Here is a 22,907-nt window from a genome sequence, read left to right as displayed (position 1 = left end):
AAATGGGTTTTGAAAAGTTATGAATCTCTAACTTATTAACTTAATGGATTTGAATTACCCAGGGCCGGCTCCGAGAAAGCAAAAAATATTTTGGGCCGAAGGCGAAATTTTTTTTGTGCCTTAAGTAAAATGAGTATTTTGTTGTGTATAAACAATTTAATTTTTATATGAGTTTACTTGTTTATATTTTGGGTTGTGAAAAAACCTTTTTGTATAAAATTTGTATTAAAAATGTCTCAAATGAGACTAGAACCCATAACCTTTTAGTTGGGAGTAATACTTTTTGTCACTAGACCAAGTTGGTGACTATGTAATTAAGTTTAATCTTTAAATATACATATTGCATTTAATATAAATACATATATATTTTTTTTAAAAAAAAAAAAATTTCGAGCCTAGCGGGGTGTCGGGCCTGTGGCCGTCGACCACCCCGCCACCCCCTAAGGCCGGCCCTGGAATTACCTATTACACCTTTTAACCCTCAAAACCCATTACACTCCTTTCAAAAAAAAAGTGTCTATTTTGGTCATTTTGATTTTCCTCACCACATAAGCTAATCAAAACATTTTTTTGAAAACTTCTTTTCAAAAATTCATAAGTTTATAAGTCCTTTTAACAAAAAGTCATTTTTCACTTAAATAAGCAATCCCAAACACACCCCAAATCAACGTCAGCGTTCGTACATCGTACTACACTGCCACGTATAACACTATCCGTGACGGTTTATGATGGTGTGGAGTACGGTTAGCACGACCCTAAAATAAAAACCCCAATTTACTGATTGGACGGCACATGTCATAAATCGCCTCATTTTGTAGCCTGCCACCCCAAATAGCTTAAGGGGCAATCTTGCAAAACAAGTGTAGATGAAAGCACCAGTCTGCAATTATTATCCCATCATCATTCATCACTATTCTCTTATGTTCCACCCCCAAATCTTGACCTCTGTATGATTGTTATCACCAAATTCCAAGCTACTATACTATCTATCTATCTATCTATCTATCAACACCCTTTCTTTCTTCTTTTTTATATAATATTCTTTATAATATGCAATAATTATTATTATCAATGACGATGATGAGCTGCTGTGTTCCTTCTCGCGACACGTCGGATCAATTCTCCGACCGATGCTTCAACGTCTTCCCATGTCTCTCCGATCCAGGTAATAATAATCTTTTGTTTTGTTTGTGCATAGTGAAGTGGGTTTCATTCAATTTGATTGCAGTTAGAAGATCTGCCTTGTGTTTGCGATTGGCCTTGGTCATGCTGCATCTCATATTCGTTGGCTTTGTTTTTATTTTCAATCAAGAGTTCAGAGATAAATTAAAAGATCAACCTTTGTAAGCACATACTTTGTTTACTGTTATTATTATATGCTATTATGAGCCACCTAAGTTCAGTTGTTTAGGGTTTGTCTTTTGTAATTAGGTCCATAGTTATCAAACGCGCTAGGCGCAAAAAGGCAAGGGCCTAAGAAAAAAATCCCACTTCAATAAAAAGAAATTAAAATATATAACAGTATGTATTAGAGAAATAATACTATTCTTATATAAAATAAACAAAAGCTATTGTATAATATTTTGATATCATTTAGTTAGTACCGAAAGTTCTAAAGAGTCAAGATTTAAATGCAATTCCAAAACTTGAATAACAAAGTGTTCAATGTGATTTCTTTGACCTCCCTAAGATCTAAGTTTCAAACGCATTCCAAGTGTTTCTTTTGCTCGGCTTTTATCTTCTCATGTTTCTATCGTAGACAATGTCAAAGCGCTCGCATAGGAACTAGAAGCATAGTTATTGAGCCTTGTCTGAAAAGTGGGCCTAGGTGCAACAAGCGAGAGATTTTAATAATTATGTTTTTGATGAACACTAACAACATGTTTATTAATTGTGTTACAATTGTACAGGTACACATCAATCTATTTGCTATTGGTTGTTGCTACATTGATTCAGTATTTTTTTACCTCGGGTTCTACTCCAGGGTATGCGACTGTTTGATTACATTTTGTTTCAAAAAATAATAAAAATTAGTGTGTTATGTATAAGTTTAAACAGTTTTACGTGTGCTTAGGTATGTGATTGATGCAATGAGAGAATTTGCTAAGACTGAAGCCTCGTTAAGGTCATCAGAAATATCAAAGTAAGCTCATAGTTTTGTATTTTTTAAAACGAATTAGTTGTATTAAAATACATGATAATTTATTTGTTTATTGATGTGAATGATCAAGCAAAGACAACCTGCTTCAAGTAAAAATGGCAGTGTGGTTGTAACCATAGATAAAAACCGTTCGGGAGAAAATATTGTGGGGAATAACCCAATGAATTGGGCAAAGCACGTGATGGAGATGTATCCATCTGGAACATGTGTCAGGTAGTTTCTCATTTTATATATGTTATGCATTTCTTTTTGTGTAGTTGCTTATATATTATTAAGTTAGTACATGATATCTAAATGGTCCAGTGAGGCTTTATCGTCTTCCTTTGATTCGGTGTTATAATCCGGTTTTTGAATGTAGTTTTGTTATAAAATTAAGTGAGGCAAGTGAAACATGTATGAATCTTGATTGCTATTTAGTTACTAGTTTGTAACAGTTTAACCTGAAGTAGGAGATGATAGTGAAGAAAAAATCTTACTAAATAATAACTAAGTTGTATAATTATTCAATTTAAGTCAAATTGGAAAAACATAATCATTAAACTGTAATCATGATTCATATATGTTTCATCTGCCTCACTTAATTTTAATAATTACTAATAACTTTTTTTTGTTTCAGGACTTACACTTGCTCTTACTGTAATGTTGTGCAGGTACCTCTTTGTGCATCTTTCTTTTGTTGTTGAGATATCAACTGCATGATTACTAAAAATCTTAACCATTAAGGTCATAAGTTGGCAGCATAAATGATTCATCTCAACTAAATTTTCTTTGCTAAGTTACCGAGTTAAGAATGGCATCTATAATATATAATTTCATTGATACGCGTATGATGTAGTTTAAAAGATTTGCTGCCAATCGTATTATGTTAAATCAAATTCATGTTAAAATAAAAGTAACACATTTTTCTTGTTAAAAGTTGGGGGCAATTTTCATATATGCTCGTTTTTAACACTTATATTTCATACTTTCCTAAATCCTAACTCACATAATTTCAGAGAGGGGTATTTAAGTCAAACATATGAAATGGATATCTTTGATATCATGGTTTTTTGTTGGATAAATTTGATATTATTGAAGTTTTGACTTTTGACGGGTTATATGATATTATCCTTAAATTTAATTGTTTGTTGAAAAACTTTATATTGCAGCCTCCAAGAGCAAAACATTGTCATGATTGTGACAGATGTGTTCTTCAGTTTGATCACCATTGTGTTTGGCTCGGAACTTGTATTGGCCAGGGCAACCATTGTCGATTTTGGTGGGTAATTTATACATGAGTTTTTTATTTTGATTTCTAGTTGTTTGAGAATATGTTTGTTTTTGGTTGAATGATTTGACAGGTGGTACATTCTTGAGGAAACTGCCTTATGCATTTGGACTGGCATTTTGTATATTGAGTATTTACAAGCTTCATTTGAAAAAGCATGGTATATTTTACTTTCTGACCCTTCTTTACTTGAAAAATTAAAAGCTTTTAAAAGATGTCGATTTTTGTTATCCTTTGTCAAATACTCATTTCTAGGGGTGTGCATGGGCCAGTTGGGTTCGGTTTTGTCATTTGGGCTTGAAATATTTTGGGCCTAAATCTTTTTTAATTAATGATTTGATTGATTATTGCACAGTTGGTTATAAAACGTTTTGGCCACGTCGTTTATTAGTTTTGTATAAATTACTTAACATTAAAAACAAATATTATAATCCATAAATTCAATGAAAAATTCGGTTTTCGGTTTTCACAATGGGTTTGGTTCGGTTTTGGTTTTTTCGGTTTTATGTACACAGAAGACCAAACCGAAAATTCAGTTTTTGAAAAGAACTTAAAGCCAAACCATCTTGATTTGTGTTAGGTTATGCCGGCTATTTCAGTTGCAGATTAGTTATTTTGGTTCATGCACACCCCCTACTCAGTTTTAACTTGTTATTACTTTTTATTTTTATAATAATTTTTATTATTTATTTTATTATTAGATTGTTTAGAATGCCTCCAAAGTGTTAATACTCGTTTCATCTTGCTATTAAATTATATTTATAGTTGGATAATACAATTTTTTTCATTTCATTTAGGTTGGTGGATGTTATCATGATTATTCTACTATCTATATTGTCAATCGCGTTAATATTTCTTCTGCTGCTTCTTCTATTCCATAGGTAAGGTTTTGTTTTTAAAATTAGCATTCATGTCATTTTCTACATACTCATATATAGAGGTACGTTCAATACAAAACTAATTTTTAACATAGAACTGCGAGAACTATATAAACACGTGTTTCTATTGCTTAAAATGTTATACATAAGGCGGTTATATAACCGCATAACCGGACTCTGTTATCTGACTGAGCACTACATACAAGTGCTTATTGCTATTCTCGAGGTATACTACATAAAATTGGTTATGTATTGAACGTGCCCTTATATATATTATTAATACGCATCTATCTTTTCAGCTATTTAATTGTGACAAATCAAACCACATATGAACTTGTGAGACGCAGGAGAATACCATATATGAGGTTAGCTGATTGATAATATAACTTATGTGCCATATATGTACTAATTTCAATATTAAAATTGGTGTAGAACAATCCCAGAAAGAGTGTATCCGTTCAGTAAAGGCGCGTGCAGGAATCTATATAATTTTTGCTTTGCAAGAACAAGCATATATGCTATGGAACCCCTACCGGGTGCACCTGAACTAGAGCAGATGTCGGTACCTTATACATGTTTAGATGTGTTAAAGTGTAGATGTTGCTGAAGTTGTTAGTTATGTTGATAACATTATTGTTTGGTTTTGAAACAAGGGTATGTTGTGCTAATAGTACTAGTATCTGACCACATTATTGTTTGTTCTCGTCTTTGTGTTTAATTGAGCGGAAATTGGAATACATCGGCATTAGATTTGGCCTTCGGGTCTAACTGTTTCATTTAATTTTGTGTGAATGTTACTCGAATCGATTGCATTGTATGCTTATTCTGTTTGTTATGCTAATAGATTGCATATATGGGGCTTCTTTTAGGCATGGAAATGGAATCAGGTAGGGATGGTTTAGTAACTTTGCTAAAAATTTAAACCAAGTTACTAATTTGATGTATAATAATTAACATAGAACCATGATATGGTGAACTTTTACTAGTGTAAATAGTTACATCTATAATTTTCAACTTAGGACACAAATAATAAAATTTCCACATAGGTCTACTCCAAAAAAAATGAATAATATCATATAGATATCATGAAAGTAAAAAAAAAAAAAAATCGTGGCCCTAAAGCATTATCTATAACTTGATGGTACATAATAACACAAAAACACCTAGTTATCATTTTGATTTAACATATTTGCATATTGTAACATTTAGTTCAATTATGCTCTTAGGCTATGCCTATGTTATAGCCAAAAAAACTAGCAAATGCTTATCTTCTAGCATACAATACACATCAATAGAGTCACTTATTAACTAGGCTTATAACAATCAGCCACACATTGCACATTTCAAGTTATATATGGGTCTTTTAACTAAAATAAAGAACCAAATTTAAAATGGAGTTTTGATGCATACTTGAAAAACACACTCTAAATCACCTATAATTAGGTGGTTCATGATGTACAATCAAGTTAGCATTTTTTACCACTTTATCTTGCCATAGTCCCCACTAGCACATTTCCGTCAAATCATCATCGTCCTTTATAGTAAAAAACATGTGTAGTGGATACTGGATCTTAAATCATTATCATTTAGAACACATATGAGCTTTATTGTAAAAACGTCTGTCCTTATAAAGCCCCATATAATGCCTAGAGGGATGGTGTAGGGGCTTTATCCACCCATATAATGTCCCATTACACATGGCCTAGGGTTATCAAGAGACCACTATTTTTGTCATTTGTTGCATGTTGTACATAATTGGGTCCAATGATTAGTTTTTATTGCGTGTTTCACTTTCAAAATCATATGCTTACAAAAAATACAAGTCATTCAACAAGTTTAATAGCTCTTAATACAAAATTTTAATTTTTCTATTTTCTTTAACAAGATATTTTGATTAGAAATCACTTCAATGCATGATATAGGACTTTCTAAACCATAATTAGGTTAATAATCTCTCAATTTTGATAGCATTGGTCAATCTAAGTCAAATACACCAATTTTTCAGATTTTAACAATTTGACAACCTTTTACTTAAATTATAATCCAGATGTAAATATTTGGCAATGATGACGCTTGATTTTCCAGAACACACAAATGAATCTTATGATGGATGTATAATATAAATGGATATATACTGTCAACAAAATTCAGACACATTTCTTTGTTATTACAGAATAGAAAATTTAGATACTGAATTACAAAAACAAAAGTTCATGCCATCTGTAACCATCTACAAAAGTCTGTTATATGTAACTACCAAATAGTAATTTTTTTTTTAAAAAAGACATTTCACTTGGGACCTTTTTTAATATAAGCAAAAAAGTAGCTGAAACTGAGATTACCAAATCTTACATATGTTCATTTACTACCACCACCACCACCAGTCTTCCACTTGTTAATGGGAAAGATGGTGACTTTCCGTCTGGGCGTATCTCTGGCGGTCTTCTTTGGCGGCTGCAACGGTGGCTGCCGCCTTTTAATTTCATCTTCATCTCTATCATCCTTATATTCTTCTAGTGGCTTTAACTCAAATGCACCCCTAGTAAAATTTCTTGCAACCTGATGTTTTGAAAGTCAATTAGAACATGACCCAAATTGAACAACCATTGACTAATTTCTTGCTCATTTCAACCAGTCTGCAATCTGCATTCTGGCCACAACCCATTTTAACCCAAACCAAAATTGATTTTTAAATGGCCCAATTTTACCCAAAACCCATTCTGCTCATTACCCCATACTGACCCGAACCCATTCTGACACGGATCACTTTTGACCCGAACCAAATTGATACTTCTTTTTAAAATGGACCGCTTTGACCCATTGACCCGAACCAAGTTGCTACTTCTTTTTAAAATGGCCTGTCACCCAAACCCGCCCGACCCACTCAGTTTACCAGGCTTAAAAAAAACAACTTAAATCAACCCATTACCTTAAGCAAAATCCATACTCTTAGAGAACTACTCAAGATAGCTAATCTTGTCCTCTTTCCAGAAGTTAAGTAACTACCCATATATCGATCAACCATTAGAACGAACTTTGGCCATGTTTCAGGCTTTCCAGGATCTGGTTTCTCTATCTGTGCCTACCAAAAATGAATGTGGTTTTTACAATTGTTCATATTAACTAACTATAATCGAATAAAGAAAAGAACAACTCACAAGCAATCGACAAATCTCACGCTCGATTTTAGAGAACGAGGTTTCCAAAGCTTCAACTCTCCCGGTAGCATGACAACAAGAACATGGTTCACTGATCATGAATGTCACACTAGGTCGCACCTGGTCAAGACACAAAAACGATGATTTGTTTTGTTTGCGAAATATCGTTTTTAATTTATAATTTGTCAATTTTATGAAGTGCATACCCTTTTTCTGGTGATCTCCATTAGCCCATGCCTTGAAAGCTCAGAGACTTTGACTAATGAGCGGTCCCTCTCAACTGCATTTTTAACCGCTTCATAGACCAATCTCTTATATGCTGAATATAATATTCAAAAAGAAAAACGTGAGTGCAATTTATTGCTGATACAGAACAAGGCTTTCTTGTATGAGCATTTCTGAACACACACGGAGACTTACAATCATCCAGCATATCAATGAAATCAACTACAATAATCCCACCAATATCTCTCAACCGCAATTCCCTAGCAATCTGAAATCCATGGAAAATCAATATCAAAATAGTTTGATTTCTAAAATCATCAGCATTTTTGGTCTTTTTAAGAGAAAAACGCAAAAATTTGCTTCACGATATCACAATCCATAAGAATGAGGCCTTAAAGCTGCTAACATTTGTCATGATTACTTATTTATACAACTCAACTTAGAAAACAGGATTGTAATATAAACCACCACATTTAAAATTAACTAAATAATGCACATACATACTTGTTTAGCTGCTGCAAGATTGACTTCAAGAATGGCTTTCTCCTGTGAAGTCCCATGACCAAGCATACACTGTCCTCCATTCACATCAATAGAGACCAAAGCCTCGGTTTGTTCAATTACTAAATAACCTCCATTAGAGAGTGCAACCCTGCATAACAAGACACGCATTCAACTCCAATAAATATTACACAAAATATATACAAATTACACAAAAAACAATCTCTCTCACCTTTTACTTAACATGTTGTTCAGTTCTTCTTCAATGTTATACTCATCAAAAAGTGGATTCTTTTTGTTGTATAACTCAACCCGATTGCATAGCTCAGGAGCTATATCCTGAAGATAATTTGTAACCTGAATCGAAAGACAAAGATTTAAACAAAAACACAATAACCACAAAAGTATTGAGTTAAATACAGTTTTAGTCCCTTTTAGTCCACTAGTTTAATTTGGCTTTTTTAGTCTAATAGGTTCATTTTCGTATCATTAAAGTCCAGCCCACTAACCCATCCAGATTTTCTGTTAACTTTTTACTAAAAGACCAAAAAACCCTTGGACTATTTCTGTTACTTTTAGAAATGGTCAAAATACCTTGCATTTGTTTAATTATAAAACATATTAGTTTTTTTAGAGGCATTTTGATCAAAAACACAAATAATCAAGGGTATTTTGGTCTTTTTATATAAAGTTAACAGAAAATTTGGATGAGGTTAGTGAACTAGACTTTAACTGATATGAAAATGAAACTATTGGACTTAAAAAGTCAAATTTAAACTAATGGACTAAAAGGGTTATTTGGTCAAACCACAGGAACTAAAACTGTATTTAAGTATAAATATTTTGATATAATTTGGTACCTCATGATATATCCTTGGAGAATCAACTACCATTTTCTTCACCTAAACACAGCCCGGTGGAGAATTAATTCATATTTAACGTGACGTATAAATATTAGACATTAATATTTCGAATATTAATACCTTATGATTAAAATAATCTTGGACAACTGAAAGTGTTTGGCCCATTGCTCTATGTAACATAGCGGGAATTGCACCTTCAACACCTTCATCAGCTGCAAGGGCTGCTGATGTGGCTTGTTCAGTAATACTTTTCCACATTGATAGCAACCCATTAAGATCCTTTTGCAGTTCTTCCAAAGTATGACCCGCAGCAACCGTCCTCACGGTTATACCGAACCCGGGTGGCTGCAACGTCTTGGCTATGACTTTTAACCGGGTTCTCTCCACCCCAGATATTTTCTTTGAAATCCCAATTCTATTGCAACGAGTCATCAAAACCTGCACATTGTTCAATAGTCCTACTTTTAGGGTTAATATCACAAACCTAATTTTCGTTTATTGAAGTTGTTTCATTTCAATATAGGTTTTTCAAGTTCACCCGTTGGATACAAAATGAAACCCTAGAACCCATTTTAAGTAAGCATGTGAAAATTGTCAACTCTATGCATGAGCATATTTAGGGGTGTGAATTTTTGACACGAAATGAAATTCACGGGTTTTGGCTTGGTATAAGCAGATTCGAGTCAAACCCACCACCCGCAAACCCGGGTTCACGTGTTTGATACAATTTTCATGTTCGGGTTCGTGTTAAATTTTCGGATTTGTGTCAGGGTGGACCCGCAGACTCCTTTAACTAAACGGCCCACGAATATGTGTGTCATGTATTCGTGTTCGGGTTCATGTCAAATTTTCCGATTGTGTCTGGTTGGACCCTGAACCAGTTTAATTAAATGAGTTGTGTTCGTGTCCACCCACGAATATGCATGTCGTGTTTGGGTTCGCGTCAAATTTTCAGGTTTGTGTGGTGTAGATGTCTGACACTGTGTTCGTGTTCGTGTCAAATTTTTGAGGTTGCGTCGGGTCTGACCCACAACCCATGAACACCAGCCATACCAGTTTCAGAATGGAACATACCCAAAATCGGCTCCGTAACTTTGGATAAGCTGTCAATGTCGGGCCTTTTGTACCCAATCCCTCTTTGACAACTTGAACGATTATTTTAGTCCCTCTTTGAACTTGGGCCCACGTACTTTCATCTGACCCGTTTTCCTTATCTTCTGCAGTTTTATTAGTCAAAGTTTGACTAATCGGTTGAAATATATTCCTCTTTCCATTAATATACAACCCATCACCATTTCCTTCAAAATCTTCTGACACATCAAACTCATCATCAATATCATGCTCTCCAAACTCATCATCATTTATATTATCAACAACTTCCACATGTTCAGACTTGTGTTTTTTCTCATTAACTTGAGTAGGATGTTCTAGAAGCTCAACAAGCAAAGACCCGTCTTCCGATCTATGATCTTTATAATGAGAAAATGGAGGAAATATAAACGGCTCAACATGATGCTTTATTTCTACAAGAGAAGCCCTCGCGTGCCCTATGTTTACAAAAGCACCACCCATGTGTGGAACTAGCTTTGAAACAACTCCTATATATACGCTATCACAGTGCACGTTATTTTTAATTGGTTCTAATAATATTTCAACCAACTTTTCATCTTCCATTACCGCAACCCGTTGCATTGTACATAAAGATGAGTTTATCAATATAACCGTATCTACCTCCTGCATACCTACCCCTACTCTACTCTCATTATCATGAAACAAGTTTTTTGGAATCTCTTCAAACTCGTTAAGACTAGGTTTATCAAGAGAAGGTATTTCTGTAATTTCTGTGACTTCTGTGATTTCTGGGTCTTCATTGTTGTTGGAAACTTCAATAGATAGCCAAGGCTCTTCAACAGGGTACTCTCTTTCTGAACTATTTTGGTTTAAGTTTATATTGTTTAATAAACTTGAAGGATCTCTTTTCTTAATGGATTTGAAAAGCTCAGAAGATTCTACAAGCCATGGTTCCTCTACAGGCTGGTAATATGAGTCATAAATATCTTCAGAACCAAAGTCATCTTCAAAATCTAGGTCACCCAATAACTGTTTCGACACCAAAAAGTCACTACCAGAAGTTTCCAACTTTTTTCCTTCATCTGTTAAATCACTGGAAGCATTTGAGTTTTCAGAAACATATTAAATGATTAAGCTTTGATTTTGGTTTACAAGCGTATATGAACAGATACCTCTGGGCTGAGAAGGAATCAGCGGTTGTCCAGGGAGCCAGGTGTCAACCATCCAGGAGCCAAAGTAATTCGGTGTATGGTTGTGGATACATTGTCTAGTTAATGATCTTCTTATTAATATTTTCCTGCTTTTTTTGCTAGATAAATGTGGTGAAAGTAAGACTTCGGGTCTTAACATCCACAAGATTTCACATACAGATTGCATACCTGCCTTGATAAAACAGCTACAAGAAAAACATTCTCTACCATGTATCTGCTGAAATCAAATTGTTAGAACCTGGGAATTGAATTGGTGAAATATAGGATAATTGGCCTGATTCAAGATAGCCTAAATCTCCAAAACAAAATATGATTTTGATGGATAATACTTAAACGAGAATTACAAAGAAAGACAAACCAATTAATACTAATGCTACTAGCTAGAACCTAATAAAACTACCCCTACTTTTCGTCTAGTCAAGGGCGTTTAATTTCAGTCAGGTTGTTTAGGCAGGAACAACTAACATCTCTTGAATTTTCCCCTCGGGTCTGAGCCGTTTCCCGGGTTCGTATCACAAACACATTAACAAAACAAGTTTTTTTTTTCTTTTATTGTTGATGCGTAATCGCATAAGAGTATGTGAAGAACATGTTTCTAATCAAATGATTCACTGCTTCAATCAAGCTTCTTTTCTAGGTTATAAACCTACCTTAGAATGAAGACTTTAAACAACACATTTGAATCTCTCTATAACAATCAAGTTTCAATTTTTAAACTAAACAAAAACTTGAGAAATAAATGACAACAATTTCAACATTCTAATAGACAGTTATTTAACACACTACAGCTTAAAATGGTCCACTAAATTCTTTAATCACCCATGAAAACATTTTCACAAACAGTTGGTGTGCATAGGCAAATGTGAATAAAACTACAGAATAACCGTTTACACCTATCTACTTAAGACACTGCAGCTTAAATAGGTATCACCAATCCACTGAGTTGTTTAATCCCTCGAAATTTAAGCATGCAGTGTAATAAAATTTAAGTTAGGCATTTTGACAAACAGTTGGTGTGCATAGCAAAGACCATGGCAATGGAGTTTATCTATCAGGGTAAAAACTAAACATACCACTTTCCGAACCCATAAAAAAGTGAAAGCAATTCGATAGAAATTTGAAGATTATTATTGTTCATAGAATAAGAAAAGATTGAAGCATGATAATTGGGAGATAGATAAAGAGAAATGAAATGGGTAGAGAGAGCGTACGACGTTGGGTTCTGTGGAAGGAAGGTAGTGATGATAGTGAAAGAGTGTGTAGAAATGGCGAGCAAGATAAGGAGGAAGCAACAGCCAACAAGATGGGGGGTCTAAGTTTTGGTTGACACAGACCAAATTACATACATGAAACTAAATTATCCATTCATATTCATTTTTAACAAAACCTTATGTTTTTAAGGGGGGTATATTATATAGGTTTATTGGATTTTAAATCTTATTTACCGGTATTGACCGATAATAATCAATATTCATTTTATCGTCACTGATAGTCTGAAATTTAAAAAAGTTGACCTCTAATGGTCTCCTGTTAAAAAGGACTTGACGACATTATACTTTTTCCCGAATTTCATATTAATGTTTTAGGGCTTTTGATCGGAAGGAGAATACGAGTCGATTGATGTGAAACTTAGCTCGATCCAAAACGACAAACCAATGCTTCAATTCGGGCGTTTGAACTTCCAATTAACAAAAATCAAGCCGTTTGGATCACCATATCAAATCAACTCGTATTCTCCTTCCGATCAAAAGGTCTATAAAAATAGTATGAAATTCGGAAAAATGTATAACGTCGTTAAGTCTTTTTTAACGGGGGACCATTCGAAACAAGTTTTTTAAATTTGAGACCGCCAGTAGCCGAAAACTTGTGAACCTCTATTCACATGAGAAGGGATGGTTGGTCCTTGTGGATTTGATAAAACTAATTAACCACAGCAAAGATGTGACAATCGGTATCATTAGGATTTAACTACAACCAAAATCACACCCGGTGGCGATCCAACATTCCTATGGAGCCTATTATTGCTTTGAATAGATGGAATATTGGAGCAACTTTAGATTACCTTGATTTCTTTTTTGAATTTTGCATCCTTGTGCGTTTGCAAGGTGATAGAATTCTCTATTTCATTTTAGTTGCTCGTGAGTTTTGACACAAGATTATGATTATCCAGACTATTTATATTATCAACCTTCAAAAAGTTCGAAGTTTTTGGCCTAAATCTGGCTATTTGATTGCTAACATATTGCATCAAGGTATAAAAGTATGTTCGATCATTCGGGTAGTTATGATGTGGTGAAGTCACTTTCTTAAGCTCTTAAATGGTGGCTATGCATTGATGGTGGGAGAGATTGAGAGAATGTATTAAGCAGACATGAGTCTATAATTAAAAAGGTTGTGGGTTTATTATCCTAAAAATGCTACCTAAGTTGACATATGCCATGGGAAGTTGTGTACTTTGCTTGAAGGTTCTAGATGGTTGTAACCATATCGCTAGCAAAGGTAATGTGCCAGTCTAAGAAGGAATTAAGGTTACATGCTAAGTGAGGGCAATAGGCTTATGTTCGACAAACACTTTGAGTAATTTGCTGAGTGTGTATTTAGCCGCTGAGCAACATGATGGTGTGCGTGATTTGATGATGAGACTTGAGTGAATGTGAGGAGTCAATAGTGTTGGGTTGATTTAGTCTACTCGATTATTTGCTTAACATATGATTCCTGGTCACTCATGCATATATTTTGGAAGTGCTTTAATGACTAAGAAAAGGTGTGTGCTAGAATTGCTTAAACTTCTCAGCACCCTACAGTCTAGGATTTGGCCACTCCGCTTATGAGTTCAAAGAAGGATAAAAACTAAAGAATCTCGATGGCATACGGGACAAAATGGTCATTGCTTGGGGATCCAAAGAGGTTATACACAGATACACGATCTAATTTAAGGGTATTATTTATATCATTTGGTCACATTCATTCTACTTTTTTTTTTGGAACGATGACTTTTTTGTGTGATAGGCTACCGTACTTCCTAAATTTTGAGAGTCACATTGTCATATTCTGATCAGATTATGTTGTCTTAATCGGGTCCACGCTGGTTTCAGAGTTTGGTTAGGGGAACTGGTTTGGGTGTTCCCCTGGAAAACCATACTGTCGGCTGCCACTTAACAGTTGTGCCACCACAAGAGCAAAACTCTCTGCCGTAACACACGGTGAGACGAAAACCCGGGTGGACTCGGAATTCGAACTGACAACTTTGCAAGGCCTAGCTCAAATCATTCATTGTCATAATCTATCAAAAGTGACACAAATGGAAGTTAAAATTTAGATCTCTGTTAAACCCAAGCCTTATAAGTTACTAGATTGAGGCCTATGTATTACACGAGTAATTGTTGAAAATTTTAAACTTTGACCATTAAGTAGGGATGGCAACGGGGCGGTTTCGGGGCGGGGAATGCCAATCCCATACCCGCCCCGGTTTATAAAACCCATTACCAAAACCGTCTAAAAACCCGCGGGGACTAAACGGGGAATCCCCATCGGGGATTCGGGGAAAACCGCGGGTATTCGGGGAACCCGTCTAGCATAAATGGTTTTTAAACGGGCTAAATTCCCCGTGGGGATCCCCATTTAACCGTCGGGTTCACCGTTTAAAACCCGATTGTAAGAAAATGATACAAAATTACAATACAATATTAATACACAAAAAGTTCAATATCCAAACACATTACACATACAAAAGACATTATTAATACATAAAAATGTTTATTTCTCCCATCACAACGGAAATTAACTTCATGATTGATCCTTCTTACACGTCCATACCGCACCCATTCAACCATTCAAACACTTGTCACGCCGGATTGCTATGATAATCAAACATTAACATATTAATTGGAAACTATATAAGAATCAATGTTAAACCATATTAAAATGTAAATGATAAACCATATATATATGTATTACCTCAATACCATCGTCAATGGCCAAATGGCCAAATGGGAAAGTAGGAAACTGGTTTTAAACGGGTATACGGGAAAATGGGTTAGGCAGCCTTATTGGGAAAATAAATAATAAATAATATATTATATATAAATATAAAAATTATATTTAATTAAACGGGTTTTAAACGGGTATACGGGGCGGGTATACGGGGCGGGTACAGGCTATACCATACCCGCCCCGAACCCGATTAACTTAAACGGGGAAACCCCGAACCCGGACCCGTCCCCGATTAAGTGTCCCCGAACCCGCCCCGTTCGGGGCGGGTTTCGGTTTTCCCCATCGGGTTTGGTTTTTTTTGCCATCCCTACCATTAAGTGAAATACGGTCAACAAATTGATCATATATTGTTAATACAATTACAATTAAATTAAAATTACATAAATTAAATAGCTAAGATTACACAAATATGTTACAAATAGGTAAAAAAAACTTTCTTTTACACTACATTTATGATTGTATTAGTATGTATACATTGTTTATAAAATTCAAAATCTTTAGTCTATGTCTTCTTGTAACTCTTAATAAAGTAACATATAAGCCTGCTTATAACTCTTGATATAGCCATATATAGTTGTCATTGTGACAAAAAGGTTCTCCAAGTACATACAAACTCTATATAAATGATAATATATATCCATGATACTAATAAAAAAAATATTCATACACATAAAATATCATAGCTTTTAATCAATTAATATGATGTCATTTGAGAACATCAGCTCTTGTTTATCCAAAAAGAAAACATGATTATCCCAAAAATCATATACCTGAACTTTGATAATATAATCATCCTTAGAATCTTTACAATTTGAAATTGATTGATCATGATAAATTTGTTGTCATTAATATTATGTGTATGACAAATTTTTAATTGACTTTATATTTTACAATTAAAAATTGTATAATCAAGCAACATAAAAACCGAAAATTTAAATATAACAAAATGATTTGTTTATTTCATACGAATGAAATTGCCAGGAAAATGAAAAATACATACTAACATTAAAGTCATATTCAAATAATAGTGATGATTCTGAGTTAGAAGTATATTAGAAGATTTTAAGTTGCATAAAGTGAAAGTAGTGATTCTTATTTATAATCGTTAAAATTTGGGCTGTCACTTTTACCCGTAACATAAAGCCCAACCCAAAAAATCCCGTACCTGAACCCAAACTAACCCGACCCGAGAAACTCGAACCCAAGAAAATACTAACCCGAACCTGAACCGAAGTAATTCGGGTTGTTTCTTGGGTCCGACTTCTAGGTTTTCGGTCAACCCGAAAACTTTTAGTTTTAAAATCATATGTATTTTTAGGTATTAAAGGCTAAGCCTTAGCCGCTGACGTTATCGAGATTTAGTCCAAGTCGGTTATTCTCATTCCACATATTATGAATAGAATATTTATTGTTTATTATTTTGAATATGAAACATAATAAACACTTTAATTAACACTTCAAAATCGTCTCTTGTCAATCCATATGGAGAATACTTATTATATGTAGTAATGGATTTAGTTGGAATAAACCTATAATTTTAATGCCATATATTAAAATGACTTAAAAGATAAATGCCATATATGAAAACTAGTTAAAAAAAAGGTTAGGAGGGACTATGAGATTGACAAGTAGCAAAAATAATAGGTTTTTCTTAGAATAGAGAGAACACCGAGTCACAATGATTAGTTTCGTTTTATTTAATAATGATAATTTGATCTACACAACAAGATAACAAGTACACACTTTAAAAAGGAAAACACATGTACCATAAAAATCTTAATATATTCAGTAAACATTTTTATAAGTTATCTCATAGTGCCAATATCAACACCTACACACATCTTAAATATCATCATCCATCCACACCAAATCAAAACCGAACCAAACCAAACCGTTGACAATGACTGCCTCATCCCACACCAACCTCCCTCCGGATATCACCGAAGCAATACTCCGTCTCTTACCCACCAAATCCCTCGGCCGCTTCAAATCCGTTTCAAAGACATGGAACTCATTCATCTCCCATCCCAAATTCATCAAAACACACCTCCTTCACCATAATAATATCACTAAACTCATCCTCGTTTCCGACACCAAATCCTTATACTCACTCCACATAAACAACAACGTATCCACCACCGTAACACAACTGACTTTCCCGCCACGTCAGATCATGTGGGAACAAATACTAGGATCCTGCAACGGCGTCGTTTTAGCCAAAGACGAACTAGTTCCATCTTCTTAACAAATCCAACCACACGACAGCTTTGGAAGGTTCCAGTTAACCCTTACGCATTACCAGATGACGAGAGTTTTATTATGTGCGGGTTCGGTTATGATTCATCACGTGATGATTACAAACTAGTCTCCATCTCGTTTTGGGTCACTGACAACAAGCATAATCCCGATTGCACCGACATGTTCGTATCGGTTTATAGCTTGCGAAACAATTCATGGAGGAAAGTGAATAACTCGCCTTATGATCATGCGGTCGGGCATTTAACTAGTGGTGTTTTGGTTAACCAGAAGCTTCACTGGCTGACAACCACACGGCCCGGATGCTCGTCCAAGATTTGTGCGTTTAGTTTGGAAAATGAGGTGTTTAGCGAAATTGAGTTGCCGAGTTTGATAGATAACGAGAAAGGCGTGTTTAATGAGTTGGTTGTTCTTGGTGGAAGCTTTGTATGTTTGGGATGCCTATAGGGAATGATTTGTGGATGATAGAGGAGTATGGTGTTGCTGAGTCTTGGACTCGGGTTTGTATCGATGGGGTTGAGGTGGATGATGTTAAGCCTGTGTGTATGGTTGAAGGGAGCGATCGGGATATTGTGTTGGGTGGTGAAGATGAAGTTGATGTGTATAATGTAGATGAAAGACGGCACAGGAATGTGAGGGTTGAAGGCGTGACAGGTGGATTTGCGATTGGAGGTGCGTATTTGGAGAGCTTGGAATCGCCTAAATGCATCAGCGGAGCACCGTAAGTTTACCTGTGGTGTTGTTATGTTGAGAAAGATTATAGAAGCATGACTTATGTGAGTTGTTACTTAAGACATTACTGATTATGATTTTGATGGTTAAAGTTGTGATCTCAAACACTAGAAATTAGATGCCCTGACTCATCCAATCTACTTAATTATCTTTTGATTCAGGCAAAACAGCTTATAATGTATATTTTATTTTAGACAATAGATTTTAATTACTTAGTCTTGTAAGATAATGAGTTCAAACTAGTTAATTGTTGAAAGGGCAAAAACTAAACATTTAGAAAATGGTTTGACATTGTTGGAAGAACCATAGACAAGCACATCGATGGGTGAGACAAGAGGACCCGCTCTTACTTCTTCATTCTCGGTATGGAAGCTTACATGTGGTTATTCTTTAAACTTGCAATATGGGCATCCTACAAGGCTTTAAATTGCTTAATGATGGAACAACTCTTTCGCATCTCATATTCATTGACCCGTGTTTCTGTAATGGGTTGTTATGCATTGTCATGAAGGTAATGCCCATTTACTTACGGCTTTCAGGTTGGTGCCAGCGTGAACCATGCTAAGAACTGCTGACTAGTGATTGAAAAGTTCAAATCGAAATTATCTTCTTGGAAGTCCAGCCACTACTAAAAAGATTGGTATTGACGACGGGGGTAGCCCAAGAAAATAATAAAATGACTAAAACACGTTAACGCTAAAAGGGTTAAAAGGTTAAAAGCTTCGTTTCCCGCCCAAACTTATGTAAATAAGCACCCACGTGCTACAGTACAATGTCACATCACTATTCACATCCTTGTCCCTTCTGAGCAAAGGACATATTCAGAAAAAGTACTATTATTTTATCTATGGACCATTGGTCCAAAGCTTCCCGCCCAACAATGGTCAACTCTCTAGGCAAACTAGAGGGGAACTAGTTAGTTACATCTGAACTAAAAGGCTTACATCTCCTCACTTATATAAGAGATGCTTAGCCATAAACACAAAGACACCAGATCTGGAGTTAATACATACTCCTTGATCTTCTATTCTCTCTTGAGGAATACACACTTTGCTTATTCCTTTCTTACTTCACAAATATCATAGCTTCACCCATGAACCAATTCCAAACATCACGGTTCTTGATCATCGGTGAGCTTTAACAACAAACAACTAACTAGTGAACCTCCTTCTATGTTTTGCAAACGTAGAGGGACACCACAACCTGCGTTAGGCTACACTGAACCTTTGAAGCCTTTTAGCCTAACCAGTCCATTAACTATCATTGGTCTTATCTTTGTTGTAGCAACAAGTTGGCGCCCACCGTGGGGCTACGCCGCTTACTTTAAAGACCAGTAGTGTAGCTCCATCACCATGTCAGAAGGTGGATCTCCTGGAGAAGTTAATCAAGTGTCAAGAACACCGACACTAAGTTCCAGACAAGAAACTCCGGCGACCACCTCGATCTTTTCCACTCCGGGAGGAACTTCGATAGGACCCTTGTTCCTCGATTTTTCACCTTTTCGAACTCCAACCCCTTCACGATCCGGAGTTCCTTCTCCTCATGCAGGAGTCACGAACACCCCGGAGCGTGTTGACTTGACTCTAGAAGGGGTATCACGGAATTTCTTGCAACTAAGACATCTTCTTAACCAACACGTGAGCCAAGAAAGAGAAAAGGGGATAAGAATAAGGCTAGATTATGACGAATCGGAGCCCTCGTTATCGCTCGGACGTCCACCTTCCCCTCTGACTAGCTCACGCCAGGCTGCCTCTCTTTTTGAAGCTGGTCCAAGTGTAACCTCTCAACCCTTTAACCCATCTCCCTACACCTATGGGAGATCAAGCCCACCGGCTTTCCCTTTGTTCACTTCACAGCCCCTTGGACACGAGACCACTCTCGACCAAATATGGCAGTCACCAGCTTCAAGTGCTCCTCCTACAGCCACTACGTGGGAAGAGGCCATGTCGGTCTTACCCTTGGCTCGAAGTGCAGCGATGAACACTTCCTAGGAACAAACCAAGCAGCAGCAACTCCTGAAAGCCTTCAAGGCTTCAAACTGATGCCTCAGATGATGGCTCAGATGATGGCGCATCTCCCTTGGACCCAGCTCATCAACCAAGCACTGGGTACTCACCAAGGAGCAACAAGTCATAACCCTGCTGTAAGGTTAGACGAAGATCTGGCAAAACCTTACAAGCCCAGTAACCTATCTTGTTTCTCTCAACAAATCGCCGATTATGACTTTCAAACAAAAATCAAGATGCCACCCCATATAAGAACGTATGATGGGACTGAAGATCCCGAAGACCACCTCCAGGTCTTCACAGGGGCAGCCAGAATTGAAAAATAGTCACATGCTAAGTGTTGTTTGATGTTCATGCAAACGTTAGTCGGATCGGCAAGAATATGGTTCAACGACCTTCCTGCTCAAAGCGTTCGAAGCTTCGACGATCTGAGCAAAGGCTTCTTGGCTCACTTCTCACAGCAGGGAAGATACGTCAAGGACGCCACAGTCATTTTTCAGATAAAACAAAACGATGATGAGAACCTTCGAGACTTCATCGAAAGGTACAAGAAAGAAGGGTTACAATATGTGGGGGCTGACGAAAAAATGATGGTTGAAGGCTTCATGAACGCCATCACCTCCAAGCACCTCACAAGGGACTTTAACAAGTGCCTGCCTAAAACCCTTGAAGAAGCTCTTGAACGAGCCGTGGCACATATTCGAGGCGAGGAGTCCGTTGATTTCAAAGAGCAATGAAAAAGAGCTCCTAGTTGGCGAGGCAACAGCCCTAACCGAAAGAGAGGGAACTACAATCCCTATGATAAATATCCAAGGAGCTCAGATCAACGAAGGCCTGAAGGTCGGAACCCCCAAGCAGGGAAAAGACTGTGAACTTCACAGCCTTAACCAAAACCCCTCAGGAGATCCTTGTCACTGAATAAGTAAAACACAACTTCCGACCTCCTCGACTCTTGCCCAAAAGCAAGAAGAACGAAAACTCCACTCAGTTCTGTGAATTTCACGATAAAAAAGGTCACCACACGAACGATTGCTTTCAACTCGAGAGAAGAATTGACGAGGCCGTCAAGTCTGGAGAGTTGGCTCACTTGGTGAAAGGGGTCAAAGACAAGATGGCTGAAAGAAAAAACAAAGAAGTGAATATGGTGAATACAGACCAAGGTGTTCCACACAAACGACAACGCTTAGAGGCTTGGGAGCTTCAATGTGTCTGCTTCCCACCACCTCAGGGTGATTTACTCTCAAACCCTCTAACAGTGGAAGCGAACGTGGGAACACTCAAGACAAACAAAGCCTACATCGACACAGGGGCGGCCACACAGATCATGTATGAAAGATTCTTCAACCGGCTGAGCAAAGAAGAGCGTTCAAGGCTTCAACCCTCCGAGTCTTCTATAAAAGGTATCGCTGACGTACCCTTGAAGCCTTTAGGCCAACTAACCCTTGATGTCTGTTTTAGTGATGGCAAGATGCAGAAAACCAAACCACTCACTTTTGTGGTTATCAACATACCTTCCAACTATGATGTAATCATAGGAAGGCCAGGACAATGTGCGTTCAACATGGCTGTCTCGGTTGGTCAGGGTGCTGTGAAGTTTCCCACTGACAGGGGAATTGCAACTCTTCAACCTACCCAAGAGGTTTACACGGTTGAAGGGGAAATCTCAAAAAGCAAAGACGAAGAACAAGGCTTAATCATAAACCCCAAATACCCCGAACAAAAGGTACGGGTAAACACAAGCCTCTCCAAAGAAACACTTTCACACCTTGAAAAGTTGTTGATAAACTACAGCGATGTCTTTGCTTGGTGTCCGGAAGACATGACAGGCATCCCTCGAAGCATTGCAGAACATGAGCTGAAAATACCTCCTGATGTTAAGCCTGTTGTCCAAAAGAAATGGAGCCTGGCTCCAGAAAGAAGCTTGGCAGCATGCCAAGAGGTTGAAAAGCTTGTACAAGCCGGGATCCTACGTGAGGTCAAGTATTAATCTTGGGTGGCTAATCCTGTCATGGTTCGAAAGCCTGACAAGTCTTGGAGGATGTGCATCGACTTCAAAGACTTAAACAAAGCATGTCCAAAGGATTGCTATCCCTTACCCGAGATGGACCTCAAGGTTGACTCTTTAACCTGTCATCCCTTTAAGTGTTTTCTCGATGCTTACAAGGGTTATCATCAAATTCTCATGAAAGTATAAGATGAAGAAAAAACCGCTTTCCACACGGACAAGGGTATTTTCTGTTACCAAAAGATGCCCTTTGGCCTAAGAAATGCCGGTGCAACCTATCAACTCCTGATCGACAAGGCATTTGCTAGCCAAATTAGCAGAAACCTGGAAGCTTATGTTGATGATCTGGTAATCAAAAGCAAAACCGAGCATCAAATGCTTGAAGACATACAAAAAACCTTCCAAAACTTAAGAAAGATCAACATGAAGCTTAACCCTGGAAAATGTTCATTCGGGTTCGAAGAAGGCAAGTTTTTGGGGCACATTGTGGGGAAACAAAGCATAAAAGCTAATCCCAACAAAGTCAGGGCTGTTCTCGAAACCAAATCTCCACAAAGCAAAAAACAAGTAGAGAGTCTGA

At 36.6% G+C, this 22,907-nt stretch overlaps 1 protein-coding gene and 2 pseudogenes across 6 annotated transcripts; 2 read left to right on the top strand and 1 right to left on the bottom strand.

Moving 5' to 3' along the window:
* Nucleotides 1-1,006: 1,006 nt before the first annotated feature.
* On the top strand, nt 1,007-5,158 carry LOC143623716 (protein S-acyltransferase 10-like; annotated as a pseudogene). The gene is made up of 11 exons (XR_013151948.1): nt 1,007-1,165; nt 1,229-1,343; nt 1,911-1,985; nt 2,075-2,143; nt 2,232-2,374; nt 2,778-2,811; nt 3,310-3,419; nt 3,502-3,588; nt 4,226-4,309; nt 4,606-4,671; nt 4,739-5,158. The product of XR_013151948.1 is annotated as a protein S-acyltransferase 10-like (transcript).
* Nucleotides 5,159-6,413: 1,255 nt separating this feature from the next.
* On the bottom strand, nt 6,414-12,657 carry LOC143623757 (ribonuclease E/G-like protein, chloroplastic). Of its 5 annotated transcripts, none has more exons than XM_077094605.1 (12): nt 12,547-12,657; nt 11,297-11,552; nt 10,128-11,206; nt 9,174-9,491; nt 9,051-9,092; nt 8,423-8,547; nt 8,194-8,341; nt 7,885-7,957; nt 7,671-7,783; nt 7,465-7,584; nt 7,236-7,382; nt 6,414-6,865 (listed from the first exon to the last, which is right to left on the bottom strand). In XM_077094605.1, the coding sequence occupies exons 2-12, from the start codon at nt 11,499-11,501 to the stop codon at nt 6,665-6,667; spliced, it is 2,571 nt and encodes an 856-aa protein (XP_076950720.1). In that variant the 5' UTR covers nt 11,502-11,552; nt 12,547-12,657; the 3' UTR covers nt 6,414-6,664. The 5 variants fall into 5 exon arrangements, with proteins under 5 accessions (XP_076950720.1, XP_076950716.1, XP_076950718.1 ...); XM_077094601.1 differs by having other exon boundaries at nt 6,416-6,865; nt 7,236-7,388; XM_077094603.1 differs by having other exon boundaries at nt 6,416-6,865; nt 7,236-7,388; nt 11,297-11,549; nt 12,547-12,623.
* A 4,522-nt stretch (nt 12,658-17,179) lies between these two features.
* Nucleotides 17,180-18,346, top strand: LOC143623756 (F-box/kelch-repeat protein At3g06240-like; annotated as a pseudogene).
* The last annotated feature ends 4,561 nt before the right edge of the window (nt 18,347-22,907 follow it).

The sequence above is a fragment of the Bidens hawaiensis genome, unplaced genomic scaffold (assembly GCF_021521415.1).
Source record: "Bidens hawaiensis isolate Kalapana, Puna unplaced genomic scaffold, B.hawaiensis_p1.1 tig00003536_1, whole genome shotgun sequence".
Taxonomy (NCBI): domain Eukaryota; kingdom Viridiplantae; phylum Streptophyta; class Magnoliopsida; order Asterales; family Asteraceae; genus Bidens; species Bidens hawaiensis.
The sequence above is the reverse complement of the archived record's forward strand: the minus strand, read 5'-3'. Positions and strand labels throughout refer to the sequence as shown.

Bases quoted from the DNA above. Each gene is read 5' to 3' on its own strand.
- LOC143623757 (XM_077094601.1), bottom strand. From the start codon at position 11,501: ATGCAATCTGTATGTGAAATCTTGTGGATGTTAAGACCCGAAGTCTTA. The intron at 11,207-11,296 runs GTATCTGTTCAT...GTGATTTAACAG, and splicing joins GATTCCTTCTCAGCCCAGAG to ATGAAGGAAAAAAGTTGGAA. The intron at 7,389-7,464 runs GTGAGTTGTTCT...CATTTTTGGTAG, and splicing joins GTGAGATTTGTCGATTGCTT to GCACAGATAGAGAAACCAGA.